The 25,594-nt window shown below is 40.4% G+C and overlaps 2 protein-coding genes across 6 annotated transcripts in view; one reads left to right on the plus strand and one right to left on the minus strand.

Moving 5' to 3' along the window:
* Positions 1–5,303: 5,303 nt before the first annotated feature.
* On the plus strand, positions 5,304–13,900 carry SNN (stannin). 4 transcript variants are annotated; one of them, XM_030229716.2, is made up of 4 exons: positions 5,304–5,408; positions 6,260–6,380; positions 8,874–8,973; positions 11,296–13,900. In XM_030229716.2, the coding sequence occupies exon 4, from the start codon at positions 11,370–11,372 to the stop codon at positions 11,631–11,633; it is 264 nt and encodes an 87-aa protein (XP_030085576.1). In that variant the 5' UTR covers positions 5,304–5,408; positions 6,260–6,380; positions 8,874–8,973; positions 11,296–11,369; the 3' UTR covers positions 11,634–13,900. The 4 variants fall into 4 exon arrangements, with proteins under 4 accessions (XP_030085576.1, XP_050836176.1, XP_030085577.1 ...); XM_030229717.2 differs by having other exon boundaries at positions 5,329–5,404; XM_050980219.1 differs by lacking the exon at positions 8,874–8,973.
* TXNDC11 (thioredoxin domain containing 11) overlaps positions 13,292–25,594 on the minus strand; it is a 28,764-nt gene continuing 16,461 nt past the window's right edge. For both annotated transcript variants that reach the window (XM_030229714.2, XM_050980214.1), the window contains 6 exons: positions 25,303–25,503; positions 22,075–22,858; positions 19,521–19,666; positions 18,760–18,869; positions 17,246–17,326; positions 13,292–14,562 (listed from right to left, as the gene is read on the minus strand). In XM_030229714.2, the coding sequence (XP_030085574.1) occupies positions 13,935–14,562; positions 17,246–17,326; positions 18,760–18,869; positions 19,521–19,666; positions 22,075–22,858; positions 25,303–25,503 (1,950 nt within the window). In that variant the 3' untranslated portion in view covers positions 13,292–13,934. The remainder of the gene's footprint in view (positions 14,563–17,245; positions 17,327–18,759; positions 18,870–19,520; positions 19,667–22,074; positions 22,859–25,302; positions 25,504–25,594) is intronic.

Genomic DNA, 25,594 nt, shown 5'->3' on the forward strand with positions numbered 1-25,594 from the left:
TTTTTTTTAATTGATCAAATTCATTTAAAATGGTAAACTTGAAAAAGAAAGCTTAGTTCCAGTGTACAGGATGGAGTACTTACTTATCCATATCTCCAAATCGGCCAAGGTGTAACAAGATCCACACATAAACACTAAAGACTTCTTTACAATTGGATTTTTTAATACCTGGAAGAAAGAAGTTACTTAATAAAATTAGTTCATGTGACCAACTCTTCCAGAAAGTCACTACATCACTCAATTTTTCATTAAATGTTTCTTCCGAAAAAAAAGAAAACAAAAAATCCAACCACACACATAATGGTTAGCAATGCCATTTTTAAAGACAATTTCTATATTTTGGTACCTGTTCCTCTGGACTATCTGCAGGGTATGATGGTTGCTAAGGTTGTGCTTATCTAATCTTCCATTTTTGCAGCTGTTTAGCTTCCTACTAAGAAACCAGTCAGAAGCTGATTGCAGACTGTTTGTCCTAAGAGACTGCTTTGCCAAAGGAAAAGCATATTCTGGGCCACACTGTTGATGACAGAAGGAAACAAGAGCATTCTAAGTTCATCCAAAGTAGGAAAAGACTGCTACACACAGGAACATAAAATATGTGGGGTTTTATCCATGGATGAGGAATGAAAATCCAAGGAATGAAAATAAAAACTTTTTGCCTCTGCTTCCAGTCTTGCAACAGGGAACAGCCTTGTTGTAAATCTCTTTGCAGCATAGTTAAATTGAAGGAAATGCTGAACCACTCTAACAAATGTGCTTTCCAAATGCATACCAAGGAATCTATTTTTCAGCATAACAGAGCTACCTATAGTGCCAAGCAAACACTGCTCCTGTAAAGTCTGTTACACTGCCAAATCTCTTAACTAGAAAACCATCCCCTCTCCTGTCTCCTACAGATTGGGCCTGCAGCCTAATTACAGAGCAACATCTGATTTTGCTAAAACCTGTCCGTTCTCAAGTTTAAAATAACATGCTTTAAAATGACTGTTGGATGCTAAGTAATAACCTGGAAGGATGGAGAACTGACTGCACCCAGATCCACGGCTTGAGCCTGAGATGCTGGCACTCTCACCAGATGTCTTTTCTCAGTAGGCTTCACAACTCTGGCAGAGAGCTTTAGAAATAACTGCTGGACAAAGGAAATGCTTTGTACCTTGTTCATCAGTTTTCAAGTACAAAAACAGTCTCCAAAGCACAAGACAAAGATGTTCAACACAGCAAATTGATCTTTATGCATATTTTGAAGCTGTGGAAGTGAATAGGAGATAGCTGCAGCTATCTCCTAGTATTGCAGCAAAATAAAGATTACCCTTTTCATTGTGACTATGATGTATAGCACTGTTTTCACCTTTTATCATCTATGGAGTTACATATAAAAGCCATATTTTCAGGGCAGAATGAAACGCATCCAAGCAGAAACACCTCTTGTCCCAACTTAGGTTCTATGCCAAAAAAGGGCTACAGCCTTTAGAATCCTAAATTAAAGCTTATGCTCAGATGGGTTTTAAACAATCCATTTTTCCTGGCCTGGATTCACAGTCTCTCATCATGAAGTACCACTTACAGCACTAATCACAATTAGAGAATGCATCATTCAATTATGCTGTCATATAAAAACTATCTTTCAAGGGTTTTCTTTTAAATAGGTTTGGTGGGTAATCTTAGCACTAATGCAGACGAGGATTGATTCTACTCTTCAGATATACAGTGAGTCTATTCTCACACTAATCTTAAAAGTGCTTTTACACTTCATGAGTCATATCCATAATTACAAATAGCTGAGTAAAAAACCCAACAGATGCTTTCTTAAGCAGAAGGCTAAGGAGAGCTGGTCGGGTTCCACAGCAGAAGAATGCAAGAAAAGATTTGGGGGCATGTACAGCATGCTCTGATAGAGGAAGCAAATCCTGGTTTATTATTACCCTGAGGTTTTACAAAACTTAAAAATAATTAAATTTTGACCCATACAAACTCTTCATATACTTTCATTTCTCTTCATGCACAGAGCTGGATTAATAATTTCTCCTGCATTTTCTTCCCAGGTGAAAAAAGAAAATATAAAACCTGCTCAAGTTGCTGGAGAGGGTCAGCTTGGTCCCATTTTCTGTGTAGGTGCTCTCCAGTGACCTGTAAGTAAAGGTGCAAGATGCTATTTACACCTCCTCAAATAGAGACAGCAGCAGTTTGTCCTTTTTAACAATCCCCCTACAGACCTGCAAAACTGTTCTGTGTGGTCTCTTTCCCTGATAAACTTTCTAGAGTGCAAATAATTACTGAACACATTTTGCACTAAGGAGTGCTACAGAACAACAGGAAATGGAACAGATATTATAGGTGTTATACGCATCTGCTGCATATTCTCTCTCTTTCCCAATGGAAATAGAGGGAGTGGAAATAGATGGTTTATTTTATTTCAGAAGTAATACAACATATACCCCTAATTAAAGACTAAAGGAACAAATATTGACAGTAGTTGTTCAAAATTTGAGCATAATGAATATACAAAGAATATACTTAGAGGGACAGGATATAACTGACAGAAGGAAACTCCAAAAATAAGTGCTTTTAAAATAGCTACCTTAGCAGACAAGGAGTGTGTGATGTAAATTGCAACAATGGAAACAATTTATTTCTAACAACAACAACAACAAATACAGGCATATCATAATCTAGTCATTTATTTCTCTGAAAGTGGTATAGTCCCTGGAGAGAAACAAAAGAATCTCTATAAGTAGTAACACTTAAAATCAACACTGCTGGAAACTATGCTTGAGTCAAAGTAGCTCCAGCAGAGAGCCAGATGATGGTCACAGTGGCAACCACAAGTGACCCCAGAATTGTTCTGTGGATAATTCCCAGTGAAATCTATAAGCACATGTAATGGTTTAAACTCTTGAGTGCTTGTGATATGAAAACATCAAAGCAGAAGTGTGTGCTTTAAATTACAGCATACATTTGGAAAAATTGTCAAATCTCTTTATGTAAGTTATGAATATTGAGGAAGAAATTGTACTGATAAACTTGTAATTCTTCTTCAAGGAAGAGAAAAACATCTCCTGTAGTAGCATGTTGCGTATTTACAGTTGCACATTACTTATGCACAGCTAAGGAGCAACAGTAAATCAATGAGAGAAAACTCATTTTTTCATCCTTAGCACAGCTGAGGATGAAAACCATATTACTCAATGGCTTTAACTGAGTATGCTTCAGCAGCTCCTGGTGAAGCACACAGAGGGCTCTTTGCTCCCCATGTGTGGATCTGAGATTATTAGACCCTTGCCCCTCCTAAAGGCTTTAAGCGTTAACTGGGGATGGGTGAAGGTGGGAAAGTAAGAGGAGCTTTTAAAGCAATTTTGAAGGATTAACAGCCCTGCACTTTTTCCACAACAGACTGGAAATTTCCCATCCAAGCCTGCACAAAGCAAGCAGCCCATTTACAAAGATAAGAAACTGATGTGAATGAACCCACTTTGTTCTCCGTGCCATTTACTAAATATGAGATACAAAATTACTATTAAAACTTTCTCAAAGGCAAAAAGTTTTCAAATTATACCAAAAGAGATGGCCAGTTTTCTTCTCTTAAGGCTGTGCTATTATTGGATGGCTTTTACCAGTCAGCTTTGTCGTAATTGCATTCATGATTTTTGTACAAAAGGGCATGACCCTTCTCACTGAAATGGATTGGGACACTTACATACAGTGGAGACTCCGTTCATGGTTACGTAAGTAAAACAGGCATCTCTGGGGAGATTCAAGTATCAAAATGAGATTTAGATATCTTATTAAATTACTGGCCCAAAGGCTACCTCTGCATCTGCTCACCTCACAGAAGGTTACAGCCATGGCCAGACTATTCAGACCATTAGCTACTGACAGTGGAAGTAAAGAGTGTCTGTGCTTACTCTTACACTTCTTTCAAAAAAGATTATGAGCTTTCAAGGTTTAGTAGTGTTTTATCATCTTTTCTATGGTAGTTGATTCATAAAGACAGTAGGAACTGATGTTGCACTACATTTATTAGATCCAAAGTTTAAAATGTTAATCTTACATTAAACAATGACTTCTATAAAAATGTTCTTAACCGGCTGTGGTATCTCAGATATGCCATGCCACCATAGATTTTTGATTAAACAAAATACAGGATGGTGTGCTTGGGGCAGTGAGTACCATGAAACAGCTGCTCTGCTAATTATGCAAACTGGCTAGATAGGATTTGAGAGCAGTTCAGAGTTACCTGTCATCTTAATGAAGGTCTCTGGACACACCAACAGATGTAAGGGGGCTGTACAGGGGCAACTTCCTAACTGCAGCCCCGAGGCATGAATCACCAAATAAAATTGGCGTACTGGGAATGCGACCTTTCTGCAGGTTTGAGACAGACGCCCTCAGGGAGGCGGGGGCTGTCTGCTCGGGACCACGGAAGGAGAACTGCCCGGGGACGGCGGGGCCCTCAGTGCCACCAACACCGCGACCTCAGGCGTGGCCTCCGCTAACAGCGCCCCTGTCCTGGTGAAACGAGAAGCCGCCTCTTGCGGGGTCACCGAGGTGCCTGAGGGCTTTTAGCCCGGCGGGGCTGGCGAGAAGAACGCTGGGGCTGGGTCAGCGACGTCCGACGCCCTCAGTCCCTGGCTGGGGCGGCTGTGCCCTCACGCCCTCGCTGCGACGCCGCCCGGGGCTCAGGGCTGAGGGCTGATGCGGCGAGGGGAAGGACCGCAGCCCTTCAAGGGAGCCCTTCAGCCTCTCGCGGGCCGCCAGCGCCGAGACCCTCCAAGCAACGTCTGGAAAACATGTCCTATGGAAAGTGGCTGAGGGAGCTGGGTTTGTGTAGTCCCGACGAGACTCCGGGTGGACCTCATCACTCTCTACAACTGCCTTCAAGGAGGTTGTAGTGGGCTGGGGGCCGGTCTCTTCTGCCGTGCCCACGATGAGGGGAGCAGAGGAAATGGCTTTAAGCTGAGACGGCGGCTGTTCGGGTAGTCAGGCAATGGAATAGGTTGCCCCGTGCGGTGGTGGCACTATCTCTGGTGGTGTTTAAGAGGAAGAGGCGTCTGGATGTGGCGCTGGCTGATGTGATTTAGAGGTTTAGGGGTGATTCTGATGGTGCTGGACTGACGGTTCGACTGGACGGTATTAAAGATCTCTTCCAACCTCGATGATTCCACGATTCCATGCCTCTATGATTATCCGACTCGGTGATTCTCTTCTGTGATTCCATTCTCACCCCTTGCAGCGCGGGGCGGGACCCAGCGCGGTTGTCACGGGAAAAGGAGGGAAGGGCCGCAGGCGCCCCGCCCGTCAGCTGTTGCTGCCCGGGTCCCGATTGGCGCCGCGCGGCGCCGCCCGGCCCCCGCTATAAGGCGGAGGCGCGGGCGGGGAAGGAGCTGCCGCGGCCGCGGCGAGGCTGGTGGGTGCGTTGTGTGCTGGCGGGATGGTGACCGGGGGCGGGGGGAGGCGCGGCTCGGTTCATTGCGGGAAGGGCGGGCTCGCCGTGCTGTGAGCCGGGGCTGGGAGTCGGTGAAGCGGGCAGGAACCCGCGCCGGGGTCGGGGCCGCCAGAGTTCCCCCCGAGTTCCCCCGCCCTGGGCCGGGGCCGACACTTCTCGCTCTTTGTGTCCGCGCCCGGCTCTGCCGGGTTCCGAGCGGTGCTGAGCGCCCCGCAGGCCTCGCGTGGGCCCCGTGGGTAACTCGGGGCTGCCCCGGCCCGTGCTGCCTCGCCCGGGGCTCGGCCCCGTCTCCCGGTGGTTTGCAGCCGCCCTGCCGTGCTGCAGTCACAAGGCGATGCTTCACGGATCATCGGTGCCTGCTCGGGGTGGGCGCCGGGCTCCTCTCGGCTGGAGAGGCTCGTCCCTGTTCTTTCAGTGCGAGAAGTTCGGTACGTGCTGCAGAGTTATGACCAAACCGACCTCTGCAATGACAATCCGGGAGTTTTCGGTAACGCAAGTTGTTCAAACTGAGTCTTGTTCCTTCCTCTGAGTATCTGCAGTGTGCCGTGGCATCTCGTGCTCTTCCTTTTCCTGACGCAAATGTAGGTGTAGACATGACACTTGTCCGTAGATACTGCTTTTGAAAAAACCTAAAGAACTTGAAACCACTTGTAAGACTGTTACCTTGATTAGCAGGTAGGTGGAACAGTAAGGGATCTTTCCCTGACAGCTTGTGCCAGACTGGCTAGTAGTTAAGCATTATTACACTGGAAAGCCAAAAGTGAAAGGCATTCAGGATGCAGAGCAGCTAGAGACCAATGTGATCACTCTCCACAGGGGAAGAGCAAGAAGGAAGACTTGCCAGACAAGATCCAAAACCAGTGTGACCTTCGCCTTTAATAAGGTGATTCAGAAACTGTGTGTGTAGAGGACTCCTAGCCAGAGCTGCTTGCTGCAGGTATGTGACTGACTCCTGGCATACTTGCTGTCTAAAAATATGAGCTGTGTATAAAAACTGACTGTCAAACATCAGGTGCTGTGTAGCTCCTGTTACACAAAGCCATTAAAAAAACCCCAAAATGACACATTTGGAGAGCTACCTTGAATCCAAATAAAAAAACTTGGTTTTATCAGCAAACTTAATGTTGGCATCTCAGTAATTTTTCTAATATATCAAGAATAAAGCTATGCTGGGGATACGTGCAACTATATATATAGTACTTCTGGTAACGGAATGTCAGATGTCATGACTCTTATCATGTCAGGAGAGACTTTTCATTAGAGTACCATGTGGATGTGACACTGACAGATAAAAATCTGGAGTCTGACAGATTATTTGCCAGCCATGCAATTGCCTCTGAAGTCAACATGGTCTTAACACTGTAAGCCTGTTTCCAGTTCTGCATTAACTGGCTGACTTGCCTGACAGGCAGTTACAGCATAAACTCCTCCACTTGCTGTGCTGCTGAGAAAGTCTGTCTGCTCTTTCAGCTGTTGTCATGTCTGGAAAATATCTCAAACTACTGTGCTCTCATCTCTCCATATTGCTGTCTTCTGTAAACTGCCAACTTCTGTGTGGCTTAGCTTGGTGCTAAGCTTTAAAAGTGAATATTGATTAAGTCTAAGGTACCACTACACCTCATGTGGGAGCTAACTGCTGTTCCAGCCAATGCTGTTAGGTATTGGCTTTTGTTCTAGATTGGCTAACAATTGCCTGACTGCTAAGTTCTTGGCATTCTGTCCACAGCTAATTAGCCACAGACAAGTCCTGTTCTTCTATTCCTCATCAAAACTATAGTAAGGGTGGGAAAAGATGATTTGCATTGAAACCTTCTACTTAACAGCTCCCTGCTTCTAAAATAGCCTCTGGCCAAGCCCCAACCTCTGCAGGCTAACTTGGCATTATCACAAGGTGGAGTTGATGAAGAATAACAGTGATGCCATTTTTTTAATGTGCAAGTGGTGAAGCCTGAGCACTCCTGTATTGTAAAGGCCTTGCTTTCTATGGATAGTGTGGGTGCTATACACACTTGTGTGCCAGTGGTTAATGTACAGCACTGATCTTCCCTGTGGGTTCTCTCCTTGTCTTCCATTGGCAGGAAGGGTGTTACTGAGATGAGTATGCAGCATTCCTCTAAAGGGATTTTTTTTACTAGAGAAACAGGAGAAAACATTTTTCACAATTAGAAGCTGTTGTTGGAGGCTTTTTAAGGAAATAGTTCTGATTTTTAAAAAGAAATTAGGCTGAAGGTCACTCTGATAGTTTTATTCTCATTTCTTTACTGTGCCCCATTTAATTTACTTACTTTAGGTGGAATACTATAATACAGTAGTTCCCATCTCCTCCTCTCCCTGCCACCTCACCCCCCCCCCTCCAAAAAAAAGCTGAAAGATTTAATACTTGAACCTTGAACAGAAGTGCTTGATGAGGACTTCAGTATATCTGGGTGAACTAAAGCAAACAGCTTTTGAAGCCTCTCCCTACAGCTTTGGCTTGAATGGTAGCAGTGAAACATGCCTGTGGGCATTAAAAATAGTGACCTTAGCTGCATAATGCCTGTAATAATGAAAAACTTGGTTTAGGAACTAATTTCAGTTTTGCACTGCATTTGTCCCCTAGCAGCCGTCTGCAGTTCAGACTGTCTTTCTGTTTGTCCTTTAGTTACAGCTTTTCAATTGGATAATAAAACTTCACAAATGAATTTCTGAGTAGAAGCTGGTATTAGGCAAAAAAAAAAAAAGGCAAGTTAATTATGGAAAAATGGTTTCTAGCTGATGTTTTCACTGCTTGATTGCTGTAAGAACTAAAATAGGCTATTTGCAGTTCACACCAGTCATCTGACTAATCTTGCTAGTGAGTAAATATGCTTAGATGCTTGATTTGACAGCAAGTGTGGTTTGAAGTGACATAGCTCTACAAGTGCCACCAAATATATGGATGGTGCTGGCAATCCCTTTGAAGATCAGGAATTTACAGCCTCTAATATCTTCCAGTAAGTGATGAATGAAGGCAGTGCTGCTCCTGGTGTGCTCAGAGGGGCTTTTAACTCAGGTATGCTTTAAGGGGAAAATGAGTCTGAACAATTTGTGGCCTTTAAATCAGTTTAAAGGGATCTACAAAATGCAGTATTTCCCCTGTCAAGAAGGGGAGTACAGAGACAGCGTAATCTGGATTCCAGTTAGTTGCTGGTGGAAAGAACAGCAAGGTTGGAGTTGTGTGTCCAGAAAACAACACAATCCCAAGGCTCCTCTGAAAGTTCTTGCTAATATAGTTACAACATGCAGATGTACTGTGCTAAGGGTAGAACTAAGACTGCAGGAATGTTCTAGCTGTACAGTGACCTAAAGCCAGAAAAATAGCAGTGTGAGCTAGCAACAACACTATAGCTTCCAAACTATCTAAAGCTACTGTCACACACTACTAACTAGTTGTTTTGTGCTATCGGTACAGATGCTTAATACCTGACTTTATATAAGGTGCTGGCTCCCAAGTCCCTGAGTGGGAAGAGGATATGCCTGAAGGAAGGATGCCTGCACTTTGTCATTGAGAGGTGAATTTTTTTGAATTCTATATCAACTAGAAAACATTTGGAATTTTAAAGGTAACCTATGGATTTGACCAAGAAAGATCTTTAAGAGGAGTCTGTAAGTTGATGTGTTGGACTCAAAATTAAGTCATCATAAAACAGTCTCATACATCCTGAAACAAGATTGCCAGAAAATCCTGGTGATAGAGGCTGGTGATGTGAACAGTTTCATACTTTACATCGTTGATGCTGTCTACTCACAGACTGGCAGAGTGGTAGCATCTGCAGTAGTTTCCACTATGAAAAACTATTTTCTAGGTGACAGTAACTGCTTAATGTAAGGCTGTATGCTGACCCAAACTGCTGTAGAGGAACAGCAGGCTGTCACAATAGTGCAAGCTGCAGAAGAAGCCTCAATATGGCTGTGCAGTGTCTGCATATCAAGCAAGGTAAATATCTTTTATGCTGATGCTGTACTGTTTTTGCTGGATCAAACAGTGCTGCTCTTCAGACATGCCCTGAGGAAAATGAACTACATGAAAGTCACTCTTAATCACCCTCAGCTGATCACCCTGTGTTGAATAAGCATTGCAGAACCAAGGTGATTATTGCAAATTGTACAATACTCTGGCTGCATGGGCACACAGCCCTGCTGAGGGTGTGTGGTGTGGTCAGGTTTGGTTTAACTACTTAGGCAAAATTGGATCTGCAGAACTTGGCTGGTTGTATCAGGTAACACTACAAGCTATGGACTGCTGTAGTTTACAGGGCTGGAAATGTAACTAGAGTGTCTGCAAGTTATGTGCCACTGGATTCTAATGGCACGTGTTAAACTCCGTAGCGGTGTCCTTGATGAAATGGTGATACACATGGGTCTGTTAGTCCATGACAGATCAAGGAACAAACTTGGTCTCTGGCTTGAGCTGTCTTGGTAAGGATCCTGCACTGTAATTGCCTTGACTCGTGTTGAAATGCAGGTGAGACTTTTGTGCAGGTGGGTGACACTCACTGTAACCCAGTGGTCCTGGGTCAGGGTGGGTTAAAACTGACTCCTTCTGAAGGGTTTTTGTATGAAGATGCTGTACTTGCAGCTGAGACTGCAGCAGTGATGGTGAGGAGGAGCCTTTCCTGGATAAGTGTATGTGACCCTCAACAGACTGGCAGCCAGAAGATACTCTTTTTACTGCTAGTCAGTGGGTACAGGTCCAGAGAAAGGCATGTGCTGGCCTTAGAGCCTCAAAGGACTGCACCTTTTGTACCTGAAATGGCAGCATTGAGCCCTAACCTGATTTTTACAGCAGTACAGAGGTAAGAGATGTTCCTGGCTAGGACAGGCTCTGGTCTCTACTATAGTCTTGCATGAGTTTGTGTTTTGTTGAAGAAGTAGGGTAGTAGGAAAGAAGCAAGTCATTCATTCATTACCTTCTATGTCCTAGCTGAAGGAAGGAAAGTGAGGCTATCACCTTTGCAAACAGTGACTTTGAAACTAAAGACAAGGCTCACATGACTTTATAAAATAGGGTTGTGAATTTGGAAGAAGTAGCAAAAGACATTACCTGTATATTTTTTTTCCTGCTCACACTACAGCATACTAAGGAAGTCTTGGAGCTCTTCTAGTTTCTTGCCGCTGCCTCTCTTCCAATTCCAGCTGCAGTCCTAACAGACTATGCTTCTCCTATGGTTTTAAAACCACTAAGAGGAGCAGAAGCTTCCATTGTGCTTTTTTAGTCTTAAATGCAGCTCTACCTGCTTTTTATTAAAATAGCAACAGATGGTTTGTGTGCTTAATGAACAAACAATTAATTGTCATATACCCAGCCCTTTGTAAGCAGGCCAGTGTTATGGGCAGACTTACAGTAATGCATTAGCACTGCAATTACCTTCACAATTAGCTTACCAGTCCTGGAATTGTTAGTACATAAGAAGGATGTTTGTAAATTAGATTTTAAAAAAGGCCAGACACTCAAATGTACTGTTTCTGCAGGATTCCTTGAGGAAAACTAAAGGTAGCTAAATTGCTATCTCATCACAGATTTGATCTTTCACTTGTGATACAGCATTTGTATGAACAGTCTTAAAATCCCTGTGCTAAACTATAATTCCATCGAGCTTTCAGTCTTGTCTTGTACCTCCTAGTGAAAATTGTTACCTCTTAGTAGGTTGATCATGTGCTATCCTCAAGCATGTCAGGAGCCAAAACATGGTTCTGTGATTCTGTGACTGAGCAGCACAAAGCACTGGAGTGCAAGAGGATCACATGCCCTTGTGGACAAAACCAGCCATAAATATCATCTTGCTGAGTGCAATAAAACTGCAAAAATTCATTATTTATTTTTAACTCTGCAGGAGTTTGAAGATGCATCCAGACTGATAGTGAGAACAGAAAAATCTTCTGAAGAGTACAGCCTGAACTATTGGCCATGTCCATCACAGATCACAGCCCCAGCACGGGAGTGGTGACTGTCATCGTTATCCTGATTGCTATTGCGGCTCTGGGAGCCCTGATTCTGGGCTGCTGGTGCTACCTGCGGCTGCAGAAGCTCAGCCAGTCTGAGGATGAGGAAAGCATTGTGGGTGAGGGAGAAACCAAAGAGCCCTTTCTGCTGGTGCAGTACTCTGCTAAAGGACCCTGTGTGGAGAGGAAAGCTAAGCTAACTCCAAATGGCCCAGAAGTACACAGCTAACTCAGAGCAACACCTGCAGATGGGCTGTGCTCATGACGTGTAACCAGCAGAAGCATCTCAATACTGTGAAGAACCTGGTCACGTGCACACTACTCATCAGAAAACACCCTGATGAGAATTAAATTAGCTTTGTTTGCAACTGCATGCACTGAGAAGTTGCACTCTGCATCAGCTGTGTATCCTAATTCCTCTGTGGTAGAAGCTGACTGGCCTAGTGTAATGTCCATTGCTGGCAATGGGCACAGGGATATACTGGTGTGAAGAGACTACTACTGGATTTTGTTACTTGAATGTTTAGCTGAGTCTGTTTTGATGGAGCTACTACTGTAATGTGAACTACTTTTCAACTGTGAACTGTAAATAGGCTGCCAGAAACTTCTTGCTTTGTGTTCTGTAGCATAAAGGAATATGATGCAACTGTATATAATATACAGGGACTCCTGAACCACTACCATGGATGGGACTCCAGACCTTCAAAACCAGATCTGCAGTTAAAGCTTGCTTCTGCTACTAGATTGAGTGTGCAGCCAGAACTCCTCCTTTGAACAGTTTACTGGACTGATGCAGAGTACTTCATTTAAAAAGAAGGGATCAGTCTTCAGTAATATGCTGAATTAGGAAACATAGGAGCAAGAAAGGAAAAGATGCTTTAGCTGCAGCTATGTTGGTTAAGTTTTTGGCTGCTAGGACTGAGTTCTCTATGTAGCTACTGCTAGGAAACTGCCATTTTGATGGGTTCCAGCCTGGGAACTTATGATGGATACTGAACCCTCAAAGTCCAGATGGTTTCCAGGTGTTTGAAATGGTAGTAGAACAGGCTTCTGTCTTCCACAGGTCTGTGTGCTGAAACTGCATAAGTGGTTACATAGCAAAACTGGCTTAAGTGCAACTAATATAAATTCTTGCTAGAACTGGTTTGTGTACTTAGGATGTATGTTAACAGCCTGTTACAAAAAGGCATTTTGTAATACATACAGCCAGACAACTCTAGAATTCAGTTAATGTATCTAACTTTTGATGGAACTGTATTACAACAGTAGTCTTTTCTATTGTTGACAGGGGCAAGGGTTATTGCTGCTCAGTTTGTAGAAGTTTTTAGCTAGCAATGGCCAAGGCCTTCCAGATAACACATTTCCTGCTCTGTGGGAAGTTCTGGACTGCAAAGGTTTGGGGAGAGAAGGAACAACACTGAGCAGCCAATGGCAGCTTATGTATTCTTAAATTCTTTGTGTAGGCACACATGTTTAGAGGTCACTGGCCTGTTTTCTATTACTTTATACATGGCCTCCTTTGCATACTGATGTTTTTAAACACTTAATTGCCTAGCCTTAATTCAGCTCCAGAGGAAGCATTAGGCTTGCTTCTTGTACTTGTACATATGGAATAACTTAAGGCCTAGCAAGCTTGCTTGAGAATTTCAACTATATGCAAGACAAGAATGGCCTAGACAAAAAGTTGTCCCCTTCTACACTAAGATGTCGAATTGCTTTGTTAGTGCTGAAAGCTGTAATTTGAAGCAAAAAAGTGCTGTCAGTAGTAAAAAGTTCCTGCTGTTGCCTCTTGAGTACAAATATGGGGTACAGCTGATAATGTTCTTACCCTGACACATGCTTTTTAAAATACTGCTCTCAAGAGACCTGCATGTAGAGTCAGACCAGTCCACTTAAATTACTGTATTTGAGACCTCTTAAAAGCAAAGAATAAAAGGATTAATCCAGTAAGACTTCCTCTAGTTTGCAGTAGAGAACAATTCACACATGGCTCTTGTGGTTTCCAGACAATCAGAATACCAGTATACAAAAGTGATACAAAGTGCTGAAGCTTGAACAGAACAGTTGTAGCAAGATGACTTTGTCCATTCAAGTTTACTGATTACACAGATGAAGTATCTATTTTAATTCAGCAAAGAGAATGCAGTGTAAAGGGCAAATTTCAGAAATTATGGAAAAGTATAAACCAAAGGTCTGATTTCCCTTCTAGCAGCTGTAAAAGAAAGCCAGTGAAAACTAACTGGTCCTTAGTCAGAGGTGCTGCATACTGCTGCCCCGACAAACCAGTAGCTTTCATTTAAATGGATAGGTGTTTGCAAGTTAGTGCAATAGTAAAGTGCAGAAAGTGTTTTCCATTCTCCTCTTCTCTTAAGATGGGGGTATCTAATAAGTTGTTCAAGTGTACAAAAATATTCCATTTGATTTTTCTTTTACTAGATCATGTGGGGGGAAGTCTTTATTTACAATGAATGTCAATAAAATTTGCATAAATACCTACCCAATACTGCATCACTTGACTTTGTGTAAGTAATTATTCTGTCCTATTTCCACTACTGTGCTCTGTCTCTATGGTATCAATACTACCAATCCTTTTTTCCTCTAAAGCAGCAGTAGCTGTTGAAAGTGATATGTCATTATCTTCAGAAAGTGTTTGCTCAGATTGAAGGGGTTCTTCAATTTCTTCTTTGCTCTGTAGCTTTCCTCCTCTTGATGCCACCAGAATTCTCAGTAAAGCATTTTCTTTAAGGAGGTTTTCTGATGCATCAGCTAATTCTTGAAGCTTTTCAGCCATTTCTAACAATTCTTGATTCTTCTGGTCATATGTGGCCTGCAATTGCTCACTGTGGAGCTGCAGAGTCTTGTGCTGCTTTTCCAGTGTGTGTTTTTGCTGCTGTAGTCTCTGTTCCTCTCTCCTGGCTTCAGAAAGCTGTGCTTCAAGCTGGTCATGGGCCTGATGAAGGGCACTGATTTCTGATCTTAACTTCTGAATTTCTCTCTCCAAGTGTGAGATGTGTCCTTGCTGTAGAACTGACTCTTTATGTAGGCATTCTTTGGTACAGGGCTCTGACGAAGAAAGACTTGAGTGATGTAAAATAAATTTCAGGAGATTTGGAAGGTTAACTGAAAAGTCTTCAGGGAACTTCACACTTTGCTCCTTCCTATAAGGACATAACAGGTTAATAGTAAAGTACTCTGGAAGGTTAAGCATAATCTTACCTAAGCATCTGCTGTTAACTCCAACCTGATACCTTATTTTTTATCAAGTATGGTTAGTACAGCAGCTAAGAGAAACTCATGTAACAGAGATAGATTACACAGATTTTCTTTTGATGTTCACTTTTACCTATGTTCCAATCTGAGTGCTCTAAGCATCTCTGCAGGGGACTGGTATTTGAAGAAAAAATTCTGTTAAATCTCAGAAGACAGATTTCATTCTTAAAAAAGAAATATTCATGATCATGGGTTATGAGCTTCAAGTACATAGGGAAACATCACTGTATGATCAGAGTACAGTGCCATTAGTATTTGTAAGTTGAAGGATGATGTTTAAATGTTCTCAAGTCTACATATATTATTTAGAATTTAAGTCCAGATATATAAAGCTACACAATGGAAAATCACTATTTTGAATCTGTTTTACTGGAAGCAGTAGCTTAGTGAGTTCCAGCACCTGAAAGCCATGGCAAGGGAGCAGCTTGCTTTTAAACAGTAAGTCACTTTAGGTCAGAAGTAAGGCCCTGTCAAAAAATCTCTTTACTTGTTCCTCTTCCTGCTTTGTCTTTATGTCATAGGTAATGAAGGAAGCAAACCAAACAAGGTTTTTCTGTTGATTTCTGTTGGTGTTTTGCCCCCCTCTGAAGCTGTGAATACTAAGCCCAGCATATGGAGCAGGTAAGCCTCCTTTCTTTCTACAACAGCATAAACTTACAAGAGAGGCCAAGAACAGCAAGTACCAAATCCAAATTTCTTCAACACTATGAGCCGCTAAAAAACACCTGCTCCAGCTGTGACAAGTGTTACAATTGTTAAAATTACTGCCCTTTGTGAACCCTGTGCACACATATGAGGCTAACTGTCCTCTAAGGACTAGACTGGAACTCAGTCTTCCTCTTTTCTTTCTGAGCCAGTTCCACCTTCAGCCTTTCACTCAGCATGTTCCAGTATAACACAATTTCACGTCCTCCTGCAGCACAGCCACTTCCACCTCACCCTGTACAACTGGGAAGTCAGCTAATAGTTTATCACTTTGGCTCTGCTCCAGCTTTGCCAGTCAGCAGTGTATTCTCTCTTTCCTGAGGCAGCCGTCAAAACAAGGAAGAAAAGCTTAGTTTGCTTCCATCTGGCTGTCAAATTCATGACTAGAGTAATGGTAAGTAGCATACCTTCAGATATGGGTTAATTATATAAGTGAGAGAAAGGACAGAGAATAAGCCCCAACAAAAATGATTGCAAAGCAAGAAAGCCAGATTCAAGTCTAAAGCCTAAAGCCTCCTGATGCTCTTGTACAACACACACCAGGGACAACTCTTAGTCCCTTTTTGTGTGACATAATGTCCTGAATTGGTTACAATGTGCATCTGGAACAGGGGAGTTCCTTCCTTACCAATTACACTTCCCTCAAAAATGCCTTCTGTAAAATCCAACTCAAAAACTTGTGGGACATAAAAACATTTCGTTTACTGAAAACTACTTAATGTACAGCAGGTAGAAGACAGATACCATCTTTTATCAATAATTCAAGAACTTCAGTCAGATGAGGCTCCTGCTCATCAAGATTAAGCTATTTCTGGCAGAGTGAGCACCATGAGTTTTCCTCCCCTGCAGATTCCTGATGATGGACCACGTTACTCCTCTAATTACCATCAGCAGTTGCTCAGCTGACTATCAGCTCTCATCCCAGATTAAAAAATCATGACATAATTTAGGCAAAAAATAGTCTACGCTAAATCAAAACTGACTCACTATATTGTGGTAATGTTTCATTACATCATCATCCATTTTTATTGATCAAAACCACAGCATGTATCAAAGAAGCTAAAAGGCTATTTAAAACAAATAGCAGAACAAAATATTAACAGCATGTGGTGGAAAGAAATTGAGAACAGAGTTAATTTGCAAAAATTGTCTCATAAGGCAAATGGATAAGAAGATGCATAAAAACCCCTAATATGAGGCACCTTTATATCCAAAATGAATATGTGACTACTCTAGTAGTCCTACAGGCACTAAAACTACTATCAGATCCTAATTTTCTTGATTACCTATATGCAGCAAAATATAAAAAACACTGGAGGGGAAAAGGAGGAGCGAAAGCAATGACTAGAGGTAAGGTACCTTTATAAAACCAGCTGGAACATTACAAAAATAATCTTAATAAAAGTACTCAGTCTGTCCCTCCAGAGACTGTCTAGAGCATTACAGAGACCGAGACAAAATGAGTACCTAAAAAATAAACAGGAAACCAAGCAGTTGGGGTGGCTCAGAACTGATATAAACAAAACTCACTCTGTACTGGACTGAAACATCAATGGCAAAACTTAAGGCAGAGATTCAGAGATTCTGTGGTATGTAGCTGCCCAGTACCAGTTGAATGAATTCCCATTTGCTAATGGTAAGAGCTCTTGAGGGAGAAGGGTGGAAATCTGTGAGTGCTGGTTGTGCTATTCTGTTGTTTTCCTGGTGGTTTTTTTTCATTAGAATATGCATGCGGTAAGAATGCATATACAGAAATTAATTACTCTTTGGCTTTTTTCTCTACTAAGAGATGTACCAGATACCAGATAATTACTGCAGCTCAGTAAAATAGAAGTTAAAAAGCCACAGGGACAAGAATTACATTACCTCTGATGAGGAAAAAATAAAATGGTTGGGAGACGGTCTGTCATAAATTCCCAGGGAAGGTCATTTCGAGTCACATCAATTCTGTGAGGAAAAGACACACTGATGAAGAGAGCAGGCACATGAACAATCTGCATTTTCTAATAAAATGCCATTTTAGGGATTGGGAAGAAGGAAATCCAAGTATCTGTGAAAGTAAGTCTAAATGTGTTCTGCCAGAAATACATTGTGCATATGAGTCAGCAGAATTAATTATCAATATTCAAGCTGATGACTCTCAGTTTAACAAAAATCTGTGTGGGCTTTTTTCTAGAATAGTACATTCAATACTGCAACTGCTCTCAGCCAGCAATTAAACCCCAGTTGCTCACTGTGTACACACAGTGCACACGTTTTGTACACATCTTCCTTCTGAGATAGGCACACCAAACATGAGACAAGTTATTTTTAGTCCTTAATTTGTTCCTCAAGTACATCTCTTAATATTGTCCCCTTGAGTAGTTTTGGGAGTAAATTATTTTGCTTCTTCCAAGGACAAGCACATGCTTAAAGGCACTTTTTTCCCTAAAGCTATGAGTAGAGAGGAACACTTGATTCAACTGTTTGTTACAGTTTTCTTCTGCATTTTAGGGCTTCTTTTCACAAATAAATTTCATATTAATTACAAATTATTATAGAACAAAACAGACAATCACATCAGTAATACTGCTGTGAAAATAATGGAGCAAAGGAGAGAACTTCAAAGTCAGGCCAGAGAATGGATATAGCCTTGGGAATGGCATCACATCTGTGGCAATAAAGCCACAATTACAAACAGGGGATAGAAAGCCAGATTTTCAATTGATTTATTTTTTCTCTACATCTCATACTGTCTCCTGGAGTAAGTTCAGTCAGAATCAAATAAAGATGCAATCAGAGCAGATGTTTTAAGTATTTAGGCATTATTATCACATACATGAACAAGAATGTTTCAGTTGCACTGAAATCTAAATAACCCTGGAAACACCACAGAAAACAATGGGGTTTTTTTTACATAAAATATGTATTTAACATATATATTAAAAATGTACATTACACACATGCATATAGAGATATAAATATATTTCTGTAAACTGGTTTGGCTGGGGTAGTGTTAATTTTCTTTATCATAGGATGGCGGTTGCCATTTTAGATTCATAATGCAAATGGTGTTGCTAATAAATATATATATACACACACAAATAGCATATTACTATTTGCTACAAATCCTCACAAAGTTATGGATTCACTTCCTGAAATTAGAAGTTTCAAGGTTAATTGCACAGTTTAAAAATTAATTTTAATGAAAGTGGATAACTACTGAAAACCACTGAATAAATATAAAGGAAAATAAAACAATGCATTCAAAGAGAAATGAAACAGATGACATTCACATCTATATTGCACAGCTGTACAGAGAAAAAAAGTATTTCTTTTCTAGGCTGATGACCTCAATGATCTTACATTATTCTGGAAAGATGAAATCAGAATCTTTTTACCTTGCCACAGTGAAACTGTCAGGAGGCAAAAGCCGAGCAAGTTGAATAAAGATGTGATTAAGAGAAGCACAGAATCCACACCACTGTGCGTAATACAGCAGCAAGACATTCTGGAAAATGAAATGGAGAAGAGTTTCATTATCTGTTGGAGGTAATCTGCAGAAAGGAGGACTACTTTTCACACCATCTAGCATGGGAACTCTTGAAATGTGAAAGCAATTTTTTTCCTAATATTAATGAACTCTATTGTAAGTTATTCATTGCTGCTGACTACTGAGTTAACAGACAAAAAATTACTGGGGAACTCTCTTTCCATAAAGTCAAAATGAAAAGATATTTAGTTTAGGATCATTCCCTTTAAGTGAAAATGCACCAAACTTTACTACATTTCCCAAGATTCTTTTGCAATCTAAATTCCTATATATCTAACACAGACTGTACACTTCATAGGGGGGAAAAATGATGTCCAGACTTCTCCTTTCTGCCTCTAACTGGCAAAGCAGGGCTTGGGGCTGCTGGAAACCACTGAAGATGCAGACATTTGCTTCAGACTTGAATGACAATGGATTTTCCTTACTCAAGGCAATTCAACTGCACTCAGGATGACATCTGTTTTCATGGCATGCAATTGGAAAGCTTTTGAATTCTTTCAAAACACTGTATTTTATGTTACAAGTAAGAAAAGCATGTCAATATTAAACACCCCCTTCTTAAAATCCGTGCCATGATCTGTGAGAAGCTGCTGAGTGATGAGGGGTTACCTTGGCACTCAGGAACACGGTCTGGTGAAAGGTGCTCGTGGTCACTTCAGTGACCACCTGCTCTTCATGAAAATGGACTGAAGGGTCATCCACCAGATGCCTTTTCAAGGGACTGTAGAGAACGCTGAAATTTTTAATGAAGTTCTCTGAAATGAAATCAATACATACCAAAGTTATTACAGTTTTGCAGAGGTGATTTTGGCACTTTTTGCTTTAGAATTCAGAAGAAATTACAGAGAAAAGACAACTGAAATCTGGTTTCACGTCATTGATTTCTGACAGTTTGGTGTCAACTCTTGAGTAACCACAACTGATGTGAAAACAGGATAAAGCTTCGCTGCTTTTTATTTTGCTCATTACACTCTTGTCCATTGCCACACCGGACTTTAATCTTGTGTCAATGTGCCATAACAATAACATTCTATTCTCCTAATTACACACCTGCTAAATCATAAATAGTAACCTCTCCATTTTTTAACTTCTACATATATTGAAAGGCTCCACTTAGTCCCACATTTATTTGCATTTTTTCTTCCATTTTTAAATACTTTCTCTGTAATTCTTTTCTTTTGACCTTTAAATATCTTTTATTTCCATGCCAGTATCACCAACCCCCTTTTGTCTACCAATGACCACCTTCCTCTTTGTTCTACTTTCTCCTTAATTTTAAGATATTTAGCAAGTAGCTGGCCACTGGTAAAAATTTAAAATAAGCTCCAAAGCCCTCAATTACCTTCAGCTACACTACTCTGAGCCTGAGCTACATTCTCAAAATTGCTGCAAGGTATCAGCAATATCCTTCTTTTCAATTTGGATAGAGAAGTATTATTCTGTGCATTAAGAAATAAGCATATTTAATAATCAAGAAAAAAAGATAAAATATGAGAAACATTAAAAATAATTGTTTCATCAAATAGAAACGACTTTGTGCTTGTATTTCCAGCATAAAAACTAGGCCCAAGTAAAACTGGCACTTTTGTACAGACACACAGAATACCAGATCATCAAGTTTATCTCTGAAATGTGATCAGCAGTTCATTTAGTTCCTTATTTACTATTCAGCATTTCATTTAATTCTCACATCAGGCCAAAAGTGGCTTTTTTTTTTCTTTTCAGATCTTTAGACTTGGAATATCTATGCATGATAAAACAGTAATGAAAAAGGGTTAATTAAAACAAAATATGTATTCCTGAATTTCTAGAAACCATCTAGAAAGACTGAGATCTGACAAGGGTATTAAGCACCCATCAAGATGCTTTGATATTATGAAATATTAAGTTAAAATCTTAAGGAATTAAAACAGAATTAAAATAAAAAGCACAAAACCCAATCATAAATCAGAGACATTTTGATAAAATATGTAGAAGCAAAAGTTTTCTGGATGTTCAAAGGATGGAACAGCAATGTACTGAATCTTACTCTGCAGAGAAACCCTCATCATGCTCAGGAAATCCTGTGACCTAAAAAATGTTTGAGACAGAAAGTACTGGGAGCACAAAGGGGAAGGAAATTTCTATGTCCTCATTCTGATCTTAATATTTCCTAAGTATCCTTTTATGGTCAATGAGGTATTTGTTTGTTTTTCCAGAGTCTTTTCCTAGGGCTTGGGATAGACAGGGTTGCATGTGATCCTTAATAAGAACATGGCTATTTATTTTATGTTGTGCATCTTTTTGTACTTAGATTTGTGGCAAAAAGGAAATGTAATTGGTGCTGTAAGAATTATAGTGATATATGTTCTTGTGCAATTTATTTTAATAGCTGAATTTTCTTCCATGTTTACTTACATAGCCAACATTAGGAAACTCAGTATTTTCTGAAGGTACACTCAGTTTTGCACATCAGCATGATAGAAAATGCACAGTTAGGAATATCTTGTCTTATTCACAAACTTGCAAATAAATCAGAACTGCAATCCTTGAGTTGTTTTGTCAGGTTGTTTTGTTTGTTTTTCTGGGTTGTTTTTTTCCTCCTCCAATTCAGACAGGAAATAACAATAATTGGAAGATTTGGCCACAACCACTTCTACATTGTTACCTTGAAAACAGACACACTTTTCAAAATAAATTTAAAGCAATTTAAGTTGGTTTCAGAGGACAAGAGGATGGGGGAAGTCTCTGTTGCTAAGTGGTCTCCCAAAATTTGGTGATATTTTAGAACACAGAAGAGCTGAGCAAACACCAACACTGTCATTAATACACAAACATCTTCTGTAATCAGGTATTTTAGATAAACAGAAATTTTTTTTCCACACACAAGTTAATTTAGATTTTTCCAATTCCACCAATGCATGCAGTCAATAATCACACATTAAGGTTCAATTCTTATAAAGCAAATTACTTATGTTATAAGGAACTTAGCTCTTATGTCACCTAGAATATGATTCTGTTCTAGCCAACAGAATCATTCATAAATGCTTGGTTAACTAGTAAATAGAATAGAATAAGTTATAATTCACAATGTTAACTTCACTAAGTAGTCTAACTTTTAAAATGGCATTATTTTGGAAACACTATTTTCTGAATGCAAGCATTTGTATAATGAATACTGTACCCAGGGTAGGTCCAACAAGTGACTGATTCTGGTCCAGGACATAGTGCACTTCCTCTTTCAGGTCAACAATGGCAGCAAATTCCTTAAGATGAGTAGATCTTGATGCTCCTAGTCTCTCTGCATATATCCAAAAAAGATTTGAATCCAGTAGATAGAGATTCAAGGTTTTGTTGGTCCTGCAGCTCAGACCAGTAATGTTCGTGCTACTAATATTAAGGTCAGGAATAAAACAATTCCTATCCTCAATGTGAGGAACAGAAAATTGAGTATTATCTTTCTTCCCATGGGAAGAAAATGCTACTTTGGGGGTCTGAAAGATGGTCTTCTCAGAACTAATGAAACTTAAAAAATGCCTGTTTACTGTCCTGCAACATGCAGTGTAATAGCTAAAGGGACTATAGAAACTTAAGAAATTGCTGCATTCTATGGTATTTGATATTACTTGAAAAAAAGTATGTTCCTGGAGGTAGAAAGAGTCCAAAGCTGCTTCTATCTCTAAAAAGTTACAGCGTGGCACATGGACTTTATTTGGTTTGACACCAAGAGTCTGGTTAACGCAGAGCTCACAGACATTGTGAGTTCTGGAGATGGAGTGCCACTGTGGAAGCACCACTGTGTTACAGCACGGGTACTTGGCTATGGGAAACGTCTCCGAGAACTTCAGCTGTGCATCTGTTACAGAGGAATCAAAAGCTGGTGAATCAGAGTCTCCTGCGTGCTGAAGCTCTGCCTCAGCTGCCTGGCTTTTATTACACTTGTGGTATTCCAAGGCCACTTTGGTAATCTATGAGCAGGAATAAAAGAGAGAGAAAAAAAGTCAAGATTAACTGTACATAGTTCACCCAAATGCAGTTATCTTTTGCAGGTTTAACAACATTATATGCAATTAGAGATGGAATTTCAGAAACAGTAAGCTTACTAATCTTTGTTCTTTCAAAAAATTACAGGGGGCTCTAACTTGACAACAAAGTTAATTTTTCAGATACTTCAGCACATAAACATTGAATATATAAAACAATGGAGTCAATTTAAAATATTATTCACTCCACCACACTGACTGCAAGATCCTCCATGCAACATATTTACTACAGTACTACATGTTATGGCAAACCCCACTACACAAAGCATTACTGAGTAAAGGTTCCTGAATTTCCTTCATTTTCCAATAGGAGGAGAAAATACATGAAAGTATTCCCTTATGAAAAGGGAATACAGATTTCTTCTGGGATAGGTGGTACATGGATCTTGTAACAATCACTCTGAGTGCTGAAGCAATGTTTGTATTCCCCAACCACAGGCATATAGTTGTAATACTCCAAGTGTACTCTGCACATTGTAACTTACTGGGCGAAGAAAGAAAACAAGAAAAAAACCAACCTGCCCCACCATTCAAACATTTCCATGCTACATCACCAGTTTGCTTTTCATAACCAAGGGTAAACAAGCAGAGAAAAAGGGACATGTATGGACCATATAAGGAACTCCCATTCTGGGAGAAAAGTAACAGAACATGCAAGAAAGAAAAATGAGAGAGGAAGTTTCCTATCATGCTTATTAGCACACTAAACAAAATACATATCACACACTGCTTACAGAAGAACACTTTGACAAAAACTGTTGAAATTATCAAAGGGATGTTGAAATGTCACATCCAGGAGGGCTGTTGTGTCACAGGACCCTCAATATTAACATGTGGTCTACAGCAATGCTTTGTTTCAGTCTTCTAGAATTAGCTGTTAGAAATTTTCATCCTGAAAAGGCTTAACTGAGTATTTGAGAAAAACTTGGCCCCTCACACTATAACCTAGCCTGGAGATCTGGACTACCTAGAGAAACTGGAGAAGAGATTATGAACAGAAAACCAGATGTGCAGTAAGAAATCTCTTTCAGTGAGCTGTAATCAGAAAAAAATTTTTGCTGTGAAATTTTTCAACATTCAACTTGAGAGCCTTGTTCTCTGCAACTGCCTTACAGTCAAGTGGTTTCACTGCTTGATGAAACCCACAGGCTGCCTGCAGAAAAAAAGCTCTTCCCAAGCTAAACAAGTTGCATATTATCTCCCTGTCAAAGTGAAGCTATACAAGGACAATGGGATTATTTTGCATCTCATTTCACATTTTGATAAACATTGTTATTTAGTAGAATGAAATTTGAAATGGAACATCCACCTTATGCTGCACTGATTTGGTAGAAATAAGTGGTACCTGTTACTAGAATGTTTCATCTGTGACAAGCACCACTGAACAAAGCCTGCCAAACAGAAGACAGGTTACTACAAGAGTAAAGGCAGTTCTCCTCCAGGCATAGACTTCCCCAACCCTATTTCAGAGCAGTCTAGTGTACTTTTTATTGTGTCTATTTAGCTTGGCTAAATATTGTATAATAAGTTACTTTAATTTTTTCCTTATTGTTTCAGATACTGCGATATTAATCAGGCCTCCTTGTGGAAACTACACATTCCTGGACACAGATGCCATGTAAGTAAGTCAGCACTGTCACAAAAACTCAGCCCTGCTTTTGGTCTTTCACATATGCATGTCTGTTCCACACTGCTTAGAGCTACATGATCACACTGGGATGTGCAGCTTTGTGGTATAGTAAATGGCATGATGGGTTCCAGCTGATAAATAGCCCAGGGACAAAAAACTAGTTTTCATCCAAGTTAGTTTCCCTATCTCATTTCTGCACAGCTCCCCAAACTCCTGTCCTGGGTAGTTCAGAGGAAGATAAAATTGGAAGGTGACTAAGGAACACACAGGATATAAAAATCAGATTGGCTCTGAGTAGTTTGAATGGGCTGTATTTTAAATAACACTGTCTGGTTTTACAAAAGATCCATTCTTCATTGCACAAGCACCTCAGGAAGGACAGAAGAGGAGAAACAGAATGGGGTGGACAAAACACACAAGTCTTCAGTTCTAGCTACGAAAGATCTGCATCTCTTACACTGCACCCACCACAAAAAGTAGGAGATCAAGGAAGAGTTAGATGCTTGTTCTCAACAGCTGTTGAGCGAGACAAAGGCATGTTGTGTGAGATGCAAACCAGTGTAAGGGAATTGTGATAATACAGCTTGAAAAAGTGGTTCTAAACAAAACCAGATACCTCATTTTAACTCACTGTTCCAAGCGTCTGTCACAAGCTCAGACCCCTGACCACAGCTCTCAAGTTTTAGTATTTTTGAAGTATTAAAAAAAAAAAAAAAAAAAAAAAAAAGATTTAACTTACTTCATCTAAAAGAGGATGAATTTCTGCTAGGGGATTATAAGGTATAAATATGAGAAGTGCTGGTCCTTTCTTCAGCTCATTGTTTAGAAGAAGGCTTTTCCCACCATGTGGTCTCAGCCAGCGTATGAGCATCTCCCGATTTTCCAGAGCCCACTTGCAAATGTTCTCAGCAGTGAAGTTCATGATGTCTTTTGGATAGATCTTGGAGGGGGAAAAACAGTTTTGTCCTCACTTGATTTAGTAACAAATGCAGTTCTTCAGTATGGTATGAGTTGTTACTGTAGTGACTAGA

Source organism: Serinus canaria, chromosome 14 (genome assembly GCF_022539315.1).
Source record: "Serinus canaria isolate serCan28SL12 chromosome 14, serCan2020, whole genome shotgun sequence".
Classification (NCBI taxonomy): Eukaryota; Metazoa; Chordata; class Aves; order Passeriformes; family Fringillidae; genus Serinus; species Serinus canaria.

Excerpts from the sequence above, each read along its gene's own strand:
- SNN (XM_030229716.2), top strand. The coding sequence starts at position 11,370 with ATGTCCATCACAGATCACAGCCCCAGCACGGGAGTGGTGACTGTCATC.